General features: G+C 40.0%; 1 protein-coding gene across 2 annotated transcripts in view; it reads right to left on the reverse strand.

The window, feature by feature from the left end:
* The window catches only part of CD99L2 (CD99 molecule like 2), a 150324-nt gene that overhangs the window by 12253 nt on the left and 122993 nt on the right, over window positions 1–15078 (reverse strand). Inside the window, exons 6-10 of one of the 2 annotated variants that reach the window (XM_073599285.1) lie at window positions 12735–12803; window positions 6457–6504; window positions 2482–2544; window positions 2233–2268; window positions 209–328 (exon numbers count right to left, since the gene is read on the reverse strand). In XM_073599285.1, coding sequence (XP_073455386.1) covers window positions 209–328; window positions 2233–2268; window positions 2482–2544; window positions 6457–6504; window positions 12735–12803 — 336 coding nt within the window. The remainder of the gene's footprint in view (window positions 1–208; window positions 329–2232; window positions 2269–2481; window positions 2545–6456; window positions 6505–12734; window positions 12804–15078) is intronic. The other variant, XM_073599286.1, reaches the window with a different exon arrangement.

Below are 15078 nucleotides of genomic sequence, written 5' to 3' on the forward strand. Positions count from 1 at the left end.
CTGTTTAAAGATGAATCGAAATTTACCTGACAATATGGGAAATCTCCCTCTTAAGAACCCACAACCTTTTATCATGCCTTGTACAGATCTTGCCCAGTCAACAGATGCCTCTGCTAGATTCACCATATAAATATTAAATATATGCAAGGCTTGACAAATCTAAGTGGCAGGCAGTTACATGCTACGATATTTGCAGAAAACAACATACGTTGAATGCTGAAACAAAATTTCTTCTGTTGATAGGAGATGTAACTGGATACAGCTCCAATGAGTGCCATGGCCAAAGCACTTGCAATCCCTGCAATGGTTCCAGTTTCTGCTAAAGTACCTGTCATACAAGAGCAGATAAAACTACCAATAAGAATATATAATGATCACTAAATGACATTTGTAACAGTTAACACAAACGGAACATAAACATAACACAATGTTAGAGTAGTGTTTACAAACTCCAGACCTATGCTTGGCCCATAATCTCCCCTCTCCAACAGCATGTTCTCAACTTTCCTCTGCTCGATTACTGCTCTGTTCATCTGCCATTATTAAAGAAAACACCCACTACTCCTAGGTATGAAGGAGCATGTGACTCACTCCATGTGACACTGTGCTGAGACTTGGTGATTGGTCCAGAGCTGTCACACTGGGGGGAAGAAATTCCTCAGTCCTGTGTAAGCTCTGACTGGATTGGATTAGAGCTTACACAAGACTGACAATCTTTGCTTTCGGCAGCTGAAAGGTGCAGTGAGTGAGCAAAGGACATTTTTTTCCCTGTTTGTTGTCAGTCCATACAATGGGATTATACCAGATCATCTTTCGATTTTTCGTCAGATATTGCTCTCATATTTCTCTACATGTTGACACCTTTACCAAATGATCGAATGAAATAGACAGATGAAGAACTATCATTAAAGTGGGTATGATAAGATCAGGGACACTGTTGGTATATGATTTATGTGGTGTTTTTGAGGAGGGTTTTTTATAGTTATAGATTACAGTTGTTTTATGGTGCGCTGGGAGAATACTGTCTTTTCAGCTCTACCGTTTTGAATATGGGTTTTTAGTTATGTACTCCACAATTCTCTAATACGATTTTTTTCTTAGTCTACAATATTAATGGATCTATTTATTTTACAATATTGAGACTGTTCTGTTTTTTCTTTTCTTTTTTAATTTTAATATATGAACTGATAGAATATTCAATATGCATATACATATAACCTATTTAAATACCCTACGTAGGATATGTGTATTGCTAGTTACTTGTATATTTGTTTAGGTATCTATATTCATCGATGTTTTTTTGTCATTTAATCTTTTTCCTTAATTTTCTATTATATATCATATTTCTTATGTATATATTATATGTTTATTATACCATTTGCGGTGGTGTTACCTTTTATATGTGGTTTACATGTGCTATCTTGGTATATGGTAACATAGAAGTATGGTTATATAGGAGTTTAGGATCGGCTTGTCAGACATCCGGCGCAACTGATTGCATTATCCCGCATATGTGTGGGGGGATGGAACCTTTATATGCTAGGTGCTTCAGTTGTGCCGTAGGTTTAATGAAGTACTGTGGCCAGTGTGAAACGTGTCACCTCCTGGGTCCTGTGACACTGTCTTGTTGGCTGTCATCTGTAATTTTGGAATAAAATACGTTGGATCTTTTCCCTTGGTGTGCAGCCATCCTTTTTTCTCATTGGATTGACTTAGAGCTTACACAAGACTGACTATCTTTGCTTCCGACAGCTGAAAGGTGCAGTGAGTGAGCAAAGAAAAGGTAAGGTTTTCTACAACTTAAGGCACAAGTAGAGAAGTCCTTGTGGTCAAAATTTAAAAGCAGAACAATGTTCATCTTACATATGAAGAGCTATAAGTGATTTACTTTATAGCTATGTAATCTAAAGTCAGCACTCTGCTATCCATCTTGCTTTGACTGCTTAGGGCACTTTTACAGCATAAGCCTTCATTGGAGTAAATCCAATTATATGGAAAAATAAGATTCTCTGCACAGGAAGAGTTAAGCTCATATGTTTGCTTAGTCAGTCTTAGAAATAAAGCAAAGAAGATTCCGCATTAAGCTGCTCTTTTTATCATATGAATGGATAGATATTTTCAATAACAAAAAAAAAAAGATGGAGTTACACTACATTTTACAGGACAAATTATTTTACTCCTAACATAAAAAATGTTTTTTGCCAACTAATAACAAATAATTATACTACTCACCTGTGTCGGTGTTATCAGTGTCTCTAGCATCTCCACCTGAAAAAAATAACACTTCTATTACAGCTCAGTACCATAGAGATCTGATTGTCCTTAGAGTTTATACTACTGTTGTGCTTGTGACCTATGGTGGTGATGTACCAATGAAATGCTAATGGTTTACTAATTTACACTAATCTGGGTTTCAATTACAGTAACCATCCTTTATTTGGTTGAAGATGACAAATCGTACATCAGTTGTTTCAAAAATACCTTTTCCTTTGTCTGGTTTGTAGCCATCATTGAAAATACCATCCAAGTCGGAGTCAGAAAATCCTGAAATTAAAATCAACATAAAAAAAAAAAATGTATAAAAAATAAATTCACTAAATATTTTGGGCAATTTGGCGGACGGTGTCTATTTTAATGTGTATTGCTGTGTTTTGGTAAGAGTTAAAAAAAGCCCTTATACTAACAAGAATCACAACTACCTTACATGAAAATATTTATTGATTCAAAGAGCAAAAATTTTACTTGGAGACCTTATTTGAGGCATAGGCGTGATATTCTCTAAATGACTATTGTGCATTAACTACCAGGTGTTTCCTGCTTGCCCCTCCGGTGTGTTCACATGAGGCAGGTTGGTTCCCCCCTTCTGGATGTGGCAAGATTCCTAAGTCACATATGAGCATCTCTACACTCCTGATGAAGCTAGATGAAAAATGTGTGGAGTTTATGACCACACCCATATCCAGTGCACTTATTTCTTAACTGGATTTACCCATTCCTGTTTTGACACAGAGATAATTATATAATAATATACTAACATTTACTTGGATGTTTCACAGCTATGAGCTGGTCATTAGAGGTATCAGGACTGTGATTTTTATATCTGCTCTTAGATATTCAAATTGTTAAAACAACTGTACATTGCTTTTAGCAATATTTACTGTATATGTAGTCTCTCTTGCTCCTTTAGAGGTGGCACCCAACCCCCCCCCCCCTTTTTCTTCCCCCCCAAAAAATAAAAATGTATGTATAGCCATTTTTTATCTTGCCCTCAGAGACAAATAAGGAAATTAGAGGAATTCCCCTCTAAGGCCACATTCACACATGCGTGTTTTGTAGCTTGCAGATTAAAACTACAAAACTCTCAACATACCAAATCCTATGTATTTAAAGGGTGGCTGCTCATATCAGCATTCAGATGCCAGTAGCTCGAAGTCTAATGATCCAAAAGCTACACAAGCTACTTCTGAGGCAGAATTGGCAGTTTTGGGTCCCATAGACTTGAGTAGAAACATGCAAGGCTTTTTTAACCATGTAGGAAGCAGTCTCCTCCTCCTACTGCTTTTTACTGGCTAATACAACAATGACCATAGCTTGAATATGCATGAAATAAGCTTCTCATATGGAGGGTGAATCTCCTAAATGGGGAAACAGACAGTCAACAAGAGGGCTGACCCTCTAAAAAAGAACATAAGCCTTGTGCTACGATGGTACCTGAAGCAGAATGGACACCTCCTTTACTTAAACATAAAATGCTTTAAGGCTACAGTGAAACGCACTAATACGTTTGCAAGCCAGTGGTATTAGTGAGTATGCATTCTTAAAGCTCAACCAACCAAAAGTTTATATTTCATTTTGGATAGAGGGGGAAAGTGTTAGAACAAGTTTTTATTCCTGTCCTATAGTACTGTTTCAGTGATGACCATACCACACAGGGACAGAAAGGGAGGGAACTCCCCAATGGCTTGATAGACAGAAGCGAAAAACAAAATTTAAGGCCTCCAAACTATATCCAAAATGAAAAAAAAAATATTATGGCTAGAGCCAGCTTTTAATATATTACATGGAGCAAGGTCAGAAGACAATGACAACATAAAAGTAATTTGGTTAGCAAAAAAGGAAGAGGGGCCCAGGCACTTTCATTCACCTAGTCAAGAATCAAACATTCCACCCAAAACAAAATACAAATTTAGACGATTTTGTTGCAGCCCCATGCTGACACAATTAATGACACATTATTCATTTTTTAAGTGCAATACATAGAGGTAGAATTCAAAATCAAAAGGAATTAGAAAACAGTTTAATTATTTATGTTAGATGTTATTACAAGCTACATGAGTCAAGAATTCATAGTATAAGTATGCCTTAATATTTAAATTACTTGATTTTGCATAACTCATGCAAGAGACACATACAGTAGCAAAATTTCAAACATGCGGATTCAGATAGTGCTGAAGGTCGGAGTTGTGGAAGTTGGTTTCCTAAGAGTCTACTCACAGGTATTTAACCACAAAAAAAAAAAATTAAATAAAAATGAGACTACAATCCACAAACAACTGAGTAGGACCTACTCTCCATGTTGCTACTGAAGCTTTTGTTCCCTGAGAAATGGATATGAACAGAACAGGGCTATGCTTGCTCATGCTGAAAGTTTGTAGAGCACAAGGTATTTTATGAAGAATCGTAAACTAAAATGTCATGACAAGGCAAAGCTAAGCTTGACCTGAACCTAAACCACAGCTCATAAGTAGAATAGTCATCTCTTTTAATCATGGACAAATACAGGCAGTAAACAAGAGACTTAACTGCAAAGAGCAAGGTAAATCGTTAAAGTAATTGTAAACGATCACCTTGTAAAACAACCCATTTCGTTTAAAATTTAAATGAAAGGCAAAACCTTTTCATATAGATATATAAAAAAATATATATGTAAATACCTTTTTTTTCCCTTTTTTATAAATTATCACATTTCCTCTGTTCTCAGCTGCATAAGAGCTGGGGGGAGGAGAAGCAGCAGAGATTGACAGTGAATGGCTGTGCATCGGGGGCCTGTCAGGACAAATCTGATCATTGGAGGAGAGTACACTGAGTTCCCAGCATTGTTCCTGCTTAGTGTGGTCAGTTTTGTTTTTAATAGGAAAGCAAGGGGACTGGCAGTGTCACCAGGGATTTCACATAAAGGAAGTAATACAAAGAGCACAGGATACTTTCCCCTACAAGTACATGGTACAACAGCCACATATCAGCAATATAAGGTGATGGGGTAACAAAGGCTTTAAGTTGTGACTTTCTAAAACACAACAAATTGACAGAACAGCAAAATAGTCAAATGCCATAAAGTAAGAAAGCTAGGAATATTGACCAATGCAGATGTGATTACACAGGAAAAAGACCAAAGAGACCAAGAGCCATACGTAACAAACTTTGGTGCATACAGAAGCCCCATATACATTGTTAAAAGAAAAGTGAGGGAATAAAAAGAATACACATACATACTCAACTCTCTGCTGCAGCTGTAACCCGCCGGGTTTAAACCTGAGAAATGATTGCTCAGTTTTCAGTCTGCTCCTCCAGTGCTCATTAAAGCGCCAGGCTGTAGAGGGGGCAGGAGCTGTTGGCTCAGGCTCTCAGCGGTGCGCTGAAAGGCTGAGCTATCTGCCAATCAGGCATCTAGGTGGATCCCAATATTATTCTCAAGTCCCTCCCAGAGCCTGAAGTGGCTCTGTGATGTCAGCTTTAGTCCATTGTCGGCTGATTCTGGGTCACAGGCCATGCTTCTCTTTTAAGCTACTGGATTAATTATACTAGTATAGAGCAGCAGAAAAAATAATATACAATGAACAAATAACAAATGTGTGTGTAGATAGACACACACTCACTCACAAAATGGGAGGTTTGAAAAAAAAAGGGCATTTTGTATGGACAGATGGGCAACTTAAATAATATGCAGAGTTTACAAGGACTGTGCAAAGAACCAGGGGACATTAGTTTTGATTGTAGAAAGCAATATTTTATTCATGAAAGGGGAGATTCTTTATAGTGACAGTGTGGTCCACCATAAGGCATGAGATTATATAATAATTGCAGTTACAGGTATTAAAAGATTGTGTAGCAATATTGTAATTCACAGACCTGGTCAGTCCGCCTGTGTTGTCAGAAAATGCTTTAAGATAAAATTCACCTCAGTTTCCAGTGAGGTGATGTCTTGCTCTCCCCAGGCCCCAAACTACCAAAGATTATAGAACTTGAAGTCTAAACTAGACAAATACACCATACATTTTTATTGCAGCTCATCAATTGTGATTACCTTCTAAAATAATTAATATGAAATACCCATGAGTATGAGCTCTTAGGATGGTTATAATATTGCTAAAGAGAATAGAAAGGAGAAATTTGGTAGTATTGTTAGAAGATAGTGAGCAGGTAAAGTTAAAACACAGGTTGGATGAAACATCTCACCATGTCCTTTACCACCCGATGGCTTATCTTTGTCTCTAACTGTGGAACCTACAGCCATGAACATATCATTTATATACAAATCAAAACAGGAACTAACCATACAGGCTTTATTCAAAAGACATTTCCAGATCAAGCAAAATCCAACATTTCTGATCCTTCTCTTAGTTGTAGAGTGGTGTCCTATTCCACCTTTTACAAACTCCACCCTTGCTTACTTCCTTCCACAGCGCTGATGCCGCTTTACATCCTGTCTCTCAAAATTCTCTTCAGCGATGGCTGTGCCTACTCACAGAGTCCCCATAGGCTTGAATAGGTTGTATATTTAGACTGGACATCTTCAGTATACAGCCCTATTCAAGCCTACCTGGACTCAGTGTGCAGGTGCACCCAGTCCCTATAGAAGGTCAAGTTTTTATCTGAGATATGCAATTATGTTGACAACACTATTTAGGGGGTCATTATGGGCTCTCTTAAGAAATACAACAAGCAAATGATTACACAGTGAACGTAATGGTATCTATACCCCGATCCAAAGATCTTCATCCTGTAAATTGTTAAACTAATGTTCTTCAGCTCCATACATTCCATACAGCCATACATTCTGTCCTGCAGCCAGGCAGAGTTGGTTAAGTGATAAACCCTGCGTCACAAAAAATTACAAAATCTTTAAATAGGTAGAAAATAAAATGCTGCTCCCCTCAAAATAGTATAGTGCTCTTAGTGATGAGTAAAAAATTTAATACAGGGGGCGCTATAGATCAGTGATATCTGTCAACTGGTTAGTAATTAATATAACAACCAATTGGGAAGCATATATCTATATATATGATTGGTGAATCCCAAAAAGTGTAAACATATAAATATGTGAATAGAAAACAGGGAAATCCGCAGCAATACATAAGTATATAAAATATATATATATAAAGAAACTTCAGTCTTCCCAACTCATTAGGAAGCTGATAAGTGTAAATATATAATTAATAGTTCCCAAATGAGAGTACACACATAGATATGTAAAGAAAAAACGCGCTAGATCAAATAGAAAATTACTACAAAATGAACATGTTAAAAAGTCCAAACAGCAGCAGCTTATTTGCAGGATACCACAAAACATAGAATAGAAGAGAAAAGCTGCGATATATATACATCTAAACCAGCAATGGCTTAAAGATGACAAATAAGTGTGCATTGACAAAGTCCATAAAAAACACCCAGGTGAGCTTGATCCAAACTTAAGTGCCGCCACCTAATAGAAAACTCGCTTACCAGATGGCAAGCAAAAGCATGCAGATGGCTATAGCCCAGCCACGGCCTTTGCTTGATAAGGAAACTTCCAGACTGATATAATACAGAAAGTGCAGCGCTGGACATATAAAGTGAATGGTGAAATGTTACTAAACCATGTAATACATTAATAAAAATTAATCGACATCAATATATAAAGATGGTGACCTACAAATAGGGATAGTGAATTATTTTAAACGTGAACATATGAATTACAGAAAGAATTCCAAAAAATAAAACTTTTAAAGGTGCATAAAAGTCCAAACAATATATTTAATACGATGTAGATTTCAGAGGTGCATCTTCGATAGTCAGTGTTGCCCACCACCGAATAGATGAATAAAAGGCTTACCAGAAAGCCTGTGACCGCCCTTATTCAGGGGGGTCAAAACAGGCTTAGCAGATATGGAGGGACCGCCACAAGGATACTCCAGTTGACACCTGATGAACCAGTAATCCTGGGTGTAGAATGGGTGACTTGGAAAAAGTCCCTGTACGGGCAGCTCGGGGGCAACCAGGCCCTTCTCGGCTTGGAAACGCGACCTTCCAACATTGACTGAGGAGGACTGGTCTGAGGGCAGTTTATCCCGGACTACCTCACCCCTGCAGGGGTAAAAGGTATGAGTGAAAAGATCCCGCTGGCGAATCCAGGGAGCGTTCCTCCGTCTGGGGGTGTTTTATCCTTGGTGGTATCCCCAATAACGAACATCCATGTAATGTAAGGAAAAAGGAAGCCTCATAGCGTGAATCCACAAAAGATGCAATTTATTTAATAAAGGTCCATGACAATCGTAATAAAAAAACCCGTAAAAACAGTAAAAACAATGGAGAAGACACTGGAGCTGGCAGTGCTCCAGAAGCCGGCTCTCAGCTGTGGAGTAGCGTGGTGCGGCGTGCGTTCCACCGCTCGCAGCTGGAAGCCGGAACAATCACAAAGCGGTACTGACGTGTGCGTATCACGAGGCCACGCCTTACGCGTTTCGTCATCAAGACGTCATCTGAGGCGCCATGTCATGGACCTTTATTAAATAAATTGCATCTTTTGTGGATTCACGCTATGAGGCTTCCTTTTTCCTTACATTACATGGATGTTCGTTATTGGGGATACCACCAAGGATAAAACACCCCCAGACGGAGGAACGCTCCCTGGATTCGCCAGCGGGATCTTTTCACTCATACCTTTTACCCCTGCAGGGGTGAGGTAGTCCGGGATAAACTGCCCTCAGACCAGTCCTCCTCAGTCAATGTTGGAAGGTCGCGTTTCCAAGCCGAGAAGGCCCTGGTTGACCCCGAGCTGCCCGTACAGGGACTTTTTCCAAGTCACCCATTCTACACCCAGGATTACTGGTTCATCAGGAGTCAACTGGAGTATCCTTGTGGCGGTCCCTCCATATCTGCTAAGCCTGTTTTGACCCCCCTGAATAAGGGCGGTCACAGGCTTTCTGGTAAGCCTTTTATTCATCTATTCGGTGGTGGGCAACACTGACTATCGAAGATGCACCTCTGAAATCTACATCATATTAAATATATTGTTTGGACTTTTATGCACCTTTAAAAGTTTTATTTTTTGGAATTCTTTCTGTAATTCATATGTTCACGTTTAAAATAATTCACTATCCCTATTTGTAGGTCACCATCTTTATATATTGATGTCGATTAATTTTTATTAATGTATTACATGGTTTAGTAACATTTCACCATTCACTTTATATGTCCAGCGCTGCACTTTCTGTATTATATTTTGTTTTTTGTACCCTTATTATCGGGGTTACAGTGCGTAGCAGCAGGACCTTTTTCACTTTATCACAATTTTTATGCACCTAGCGCAATTTCTTTTTCTTTGACTTTCCAGACTGATATACCTAGATGAGACATCTGTGTACCGCAATCACCTATGATCGTGGATGATCGATGGTCCCGGTAACTCAGCAGGGTATAAAAGAAAGACCAACCATAGCGTAATACCGTTTGGGTTGATTTATTAAAGAAAAGAAGTATTGCACTTACATGTATACCAGAATATAAAAGCGCTAAAATACAGAGCCAGCCAGCTGCAATAGAAAAACCCCATCCTCCTAGTCAAGCGGCATGGTGACGTCAGCACGTATCCTCCTCCAGACGCGTTTCGTCACAGGTTGACATTATCAATTGGGAAGATATGTGGATAAAAACATAAAAGACACAAAAAAGTCCATAACACCACAAAAATGTGAAAACAACTTCTATCTTCCGATTAAAACAGTGTCTTCCAGCAAAGATTTTGAGTCCTCCACCAAACTTTATGAAAGCTGCTTTTACCAATAGTGAGATAGATAGGTGATCTGCTTACCAGATCAATTTGACTTCTTTCCTGGGAAAGAAAGTCAAACTGCACTTGTGCAGAATAGTGCCTGCTCACATGGATGGGATGGAAAGGACCTTCTTCCTCAGTGGTAAAGGCAGGATATACAGGAAAAGCAAGAGAACATCCATAGCATAATTAAGTTTTTTATTGATAAAATACATCTTACATTTAAAAGTGCCTTCCCAGCACTGGGGCTGCTGGCTTGTCAGGAAAATGCTGTGTGGAATGGCCTCCATACCACCTCCGTGGATGGCGTGCGTTCCACCGGCTTGAGCCGACAACCAGCCGGACCGGAAATTGCGTGAGTGAAAGAACGTGACCAGGTACCGCCTTGACGTACGTTTCATTATTTACGTCTTCAGTATTCCTACTATAGCATTCCTAGAATTCCTACACGTATTCCTACTATAAAAAAAGTGCCCATCAGTGACCAGGTACGTTTCCTGAAGACGTAAACAACGAAACGTACGTCGAGGCGGTACCTGGTCACGTTCTTTTACTCACGCAATTTCCGGTCCGGCTGGTTGTCGGTTCAAGCCGGTGGAACGCACGCCATCCACAGAGGTGGGACGGAGGCCATTCCACTTTTAAATGTAAGAGGCCATTCGGACATTTTTTATACTTGATTTTATCAATAAAAACTGAATTATGCTATGTATGTGGATTATTGATTAGTGAAATATGGATTATTGCTTTTCCTGTATATCCTGCCTTTACCACTGAGGAAGAAGGTCCTTTCCATCCCATCCATGTGAGCAGTCACTATCCTGCACAAGTGCAGTTTGACTTTCTTTCCCAGGAAAGAAGTCAAATTGATCTGGTAAGCAGATCACCTATCTCACTATTGGTGAACGCAGCTTTCATAAAGTTTGGTGGAGGACTCAAAATCTTTGCTGGAAGACACTGTTTTAATGGGAAGATAGAAGTTGTTTTCACATTTTTGTGGTGTTATGGACTTTTTTGTGTCTTTTATGTTTTTTATTCATATAGCTATGTGTGTGCTCTCATTTGGGAACTATTAATTATATATTTACACAAATCAGCTTCCTAATGAGTTGGGAAGACTGAAGTTTCTTTATATATATATATATATATATATATATATATATATATATATATATGTTTACACTTTTTGGGATTCAGCAATCATATATATATATATATATATATATAGATATATATATCTATATATATATATATATATAGATAGATATCTATCTATATATATATATAGATATATAGATATATATATATATCTATATATATATATCTATATATATATATATATATATAGATATATACTTCCCAATCGGTTGTTATATTAATTACTAACCAGTCGACAGATATCACTCATCTATAGCGCCGGTTGTCTGTCCCATAGAAGCCTATAGGGCACTGGCGCCCCACTTGTGGCCCTTTTTGTGCAGCCCTTGGGGAAGCTGAAGAAAGTAGTTTGTTTCCCTACTGCAGTGTAATAACAGTCATCCCTAGCAGTCTCATGTAATCGGTCTCTTGAAGCATATACCCACTCTCCAAAAACTCCTATAGCATTTTTGCAGCCTCTGACCATGTCTGTAGTCTTTGGCCATCTTCTGTTGCATGTCTGCAGTCTTTGACCATGTCCTGTTGGAGTAATGGATGACTTTAATGGCAACTGGTCTTACATTTCTACACACTGAAACGTATTACCAGTTATAGAAATTTATGGCAGTATAACATTGATGGAAGTATTAACCTTTCCATAATCTAATTCTCTTACAGCTGCCAAGCTAAAATGCTTATGCTACAAAAAATATGCATGGCAGGTAGAACTTGCCATTTACTTTCCAAAACATTCTAAAAAATGTCATATTTCAATAACAAACACACATAAATGCTCATCTATCTTCCTTAGGCCCCTTTCACACTGGCGGACCGATCCATTACTTTCTATGGAGTAGCGGATGTTAACGGACATGTGTCCATTGACACCTGCTGACATCCGATCTGATCCTGTCCGCTAAAAACAGATGAATGGGGATCCGTATCCTATCTGCTAAAAACAGAGGGATGGGGATCTGTTCACCATCCGTCTGGCAGATCAGATGACAGTCGGATGGAAGCAGACAGGTGGTCCGTTTCCATCCAATAGCCTATAGAGTACAGCAGGTTGTGTCCGCTCTGCGTCAGAGGAGCAGACGTGGACCTATCAACTGCCTGCTCAGCGGGAATCAGCGTAGAGATCCCCTGCTGAATGGGCAGATCCACTGGCAGACTCTGCCAGTGTGAAAGGGGCCTTAAAGCTGAACTTTACTTACTAAAATTGCTTCCTCTTCCTCCTTCCTCTTTCACAAGTAGACAGTTTTATTTTTATTTATTTTTATTTCTTTTTAGTGCCCCCAATCAGCATCCTAGGACGTTCATGTCACATATTCCAGGAGTTCGTTTTATGAACTGTGCATGGGTGTGCAAGTGACAGAAGTCTCAAAGATAACGACGCTGAAAATTTGGGGACAGGACCAGATTTGCACCTCACTAAACAAATTGGGATTTTTTCCCCATATCAAATACATACACACAAATTTTCAGGTTTAGTAAACTTAAATTACTACAACGTGTCTATTCCATTCCAGGTAAGTAAAATAGCTATAGTCATCATTTCACAACATACCTCCTCCTTCTCCTCCAGGCCGATCATTCTTGTCATTTAAGGCATCTGACAAGTCAAAGTCATTGGGATCTTTAAAAAAAAACAAAGTGGTAAGACAGTAAGAATAAATCTATAAAAATGTGACATAAATTCAATACTGTAGTGGCTATATAATATGGATTGCAGTTTTACATTTATAATTTTTTTTCGAAAAAGTGAACTTATCCTTTAAGACAATCTCCCATTTATCTCAGTATCTATAGGCTTTTTTGTGGAGAACACAGACAGACAAAAATGATTTCCCAGTACACTTACCAGCCAGCCTACAAAACAACCAAATGGACCCTAACAGTTTACATTAAAAACAAAGGGTTTTGTTTGCACACTTTGCAAATATATATGTAAGCCCCATTGCTTACGTCAGAGGACCTCTGTACAGGGCCGGATTAAGAACATCATGGGCCTGGTGCTGAGGATTTTGGTGGGGCTTTTTATAAAATAAATAAAATAAAAATGCAAACTATTGTTTGTTATAACAAATTAAATACAGAGAGGGAGGATGAGAGTGAGAGAGAGAGAGAAAGGGGATGAGAGAGGGATGAGGGTTAAGGGAGGGAGGATTAGAGAAAGAGGAGGGATGAGAGATAGAGTATGCGCTTAAGCATGCGTGAGAGTGACAGCAATGCAGCCCGTCCAAGGCAAGTAAAAGCGCCCGGGTACATTATGGCATAACCTACCTCAGGGCCTCTAAAAAGTAGTAATGTTAGCAAAGTTTACTACCGCTTTAATATCACAGAATCCCAGGAGCCTCTCATGGGGCCCCCTACTGACCCAGTGGCCAAGTAGTTGCCAACATTTCAAAAATATTTTCAGGGACACTTTTTTTCCAGTGGTATATTTAGAGTAGCTGACACCCCCCATGTTCCTCTATACATCACAATAGTAATCACAAAATTAAATGAGAACTAATCATGGGCATAACAAATATGAGGACTGAGATTTCCTTTAGTTGAACTAACAAACGTGTGCCCATTCTAGAGCTGGTAACATTCAGGATATTCAATATAATTTTAAAGAACTGTTTTTGTGGGTAAGAGGCATAGGGGAGGAGTATGGATGGTATAAAAGTGGGAAGTATGTGCAGGTGAGGGAGAGGAATGTGGAGGGTATGATGGGGGGCAGTGTGTACAGGAGAGGAGTGTGGAAGGTATTATGGGGGCAGTAAGTACAGGAAAGGAGTGTGGAGAGAAAGACTGTTCGCAGTATGTACAAGAGAGGCGTGTGGAGGATATGACAGTTGGCAGTATGTCTAGGAGAGGAGCGTGGAGGGTATGATGGGGCAGTATGTACAGGAGAGGAGTGTGAACAGTATAATAGTGGGCAGTATGCGCAGGAGAGAAATGTGGAGGGTATGACAGCAGCACTATGTACAGTAGAGAAGTTTAAGAAAGTGGGCAGTATGTACAGGAGAGGAGTGTGAAGGGTATGACAGTGGGCAGTATGTACAGGAGAAGAGTCTGAAGGGTATGACAGTGGGCCGTATGTACAGGAGAGCAGTGTGGACGGTATGATACTGAGCAGTATGTACAGGAGACGAGTGTGTAGGGTAAGACAGTAAGCAGTATGTACAGGAGACAAGTGTGGAGGGTAAGACAGTGGGCAGTATGTACAGGAAAGGAGTGTAGTATGACAGTGTCAGAGAGCTTACCTGATTGGGCGTCGTCGCACTCCGGGGCGCGTTGGTGCACGCTTTCCTGCGGGTGCTCGGGCGCCTGCTTCTATGGGCGCTGCTATGCGTTCACCTGGTGGCGCTGGTGTGCATGCCACTGTCCGGGGGTGCGCTCGGGCGCGTGCGGGTGCGCGGGCGCCTGTGCGTAACGGCACGAACGCGGCGTTTGGCGCCAATCAGCCTATTTAGGCTTGCTTCTCCCTCTGATCAGTGCTGCCTGATCAACAGCTCCGTGCCTAGTTCCTGTTTCCTGTTCCTAGTTCCTGTGATTCCTGTGTTCCTGATCTGTTGATGACCTGGCTTGCCTTTTGGACTCTCCTGACCTCCGCCTGCATTTGACCCCGGCCTGTTTTGACTTCGCTTCTGCCTGCTCCTTCTGTACCTCTGCTGCCCGCCTGTTGCCAAACCCAGCTTGTGCACTAACCTGTCTCCAGCTCCTGCTCAGCATCTGTTGTCTGTGCCACTGACTATCATCTGCTGTTTGAAGACTGCTAACCTCTGGAACACGGACTCCTGCACAGGCTCTCATACCACTCCGCACTCGTGGGCCTCCTGTCTGCTCTACCAGGGGCCACGAGTCGGATACATAAGGGAGCCTACCCTCTGCCCAAGTGGACTCTCCGGTCTGGTAAGTGA

Source organism: Aquarana catesbeiana, linkage group LG09 (assembly GCF_042186555.1).
Source record: "Aquarana catesbeiana isolate 2022-GZ linkage group LG09, ASM4218655v1, whole genome shotgun sequence".
In the NCBI taxonomy this organism is placed as follows: Eukaryota; Metazoa; Chordata; class Amphibia; order Anura; family Ranidae; genus Aquarana; species Aquarana catesbeiana.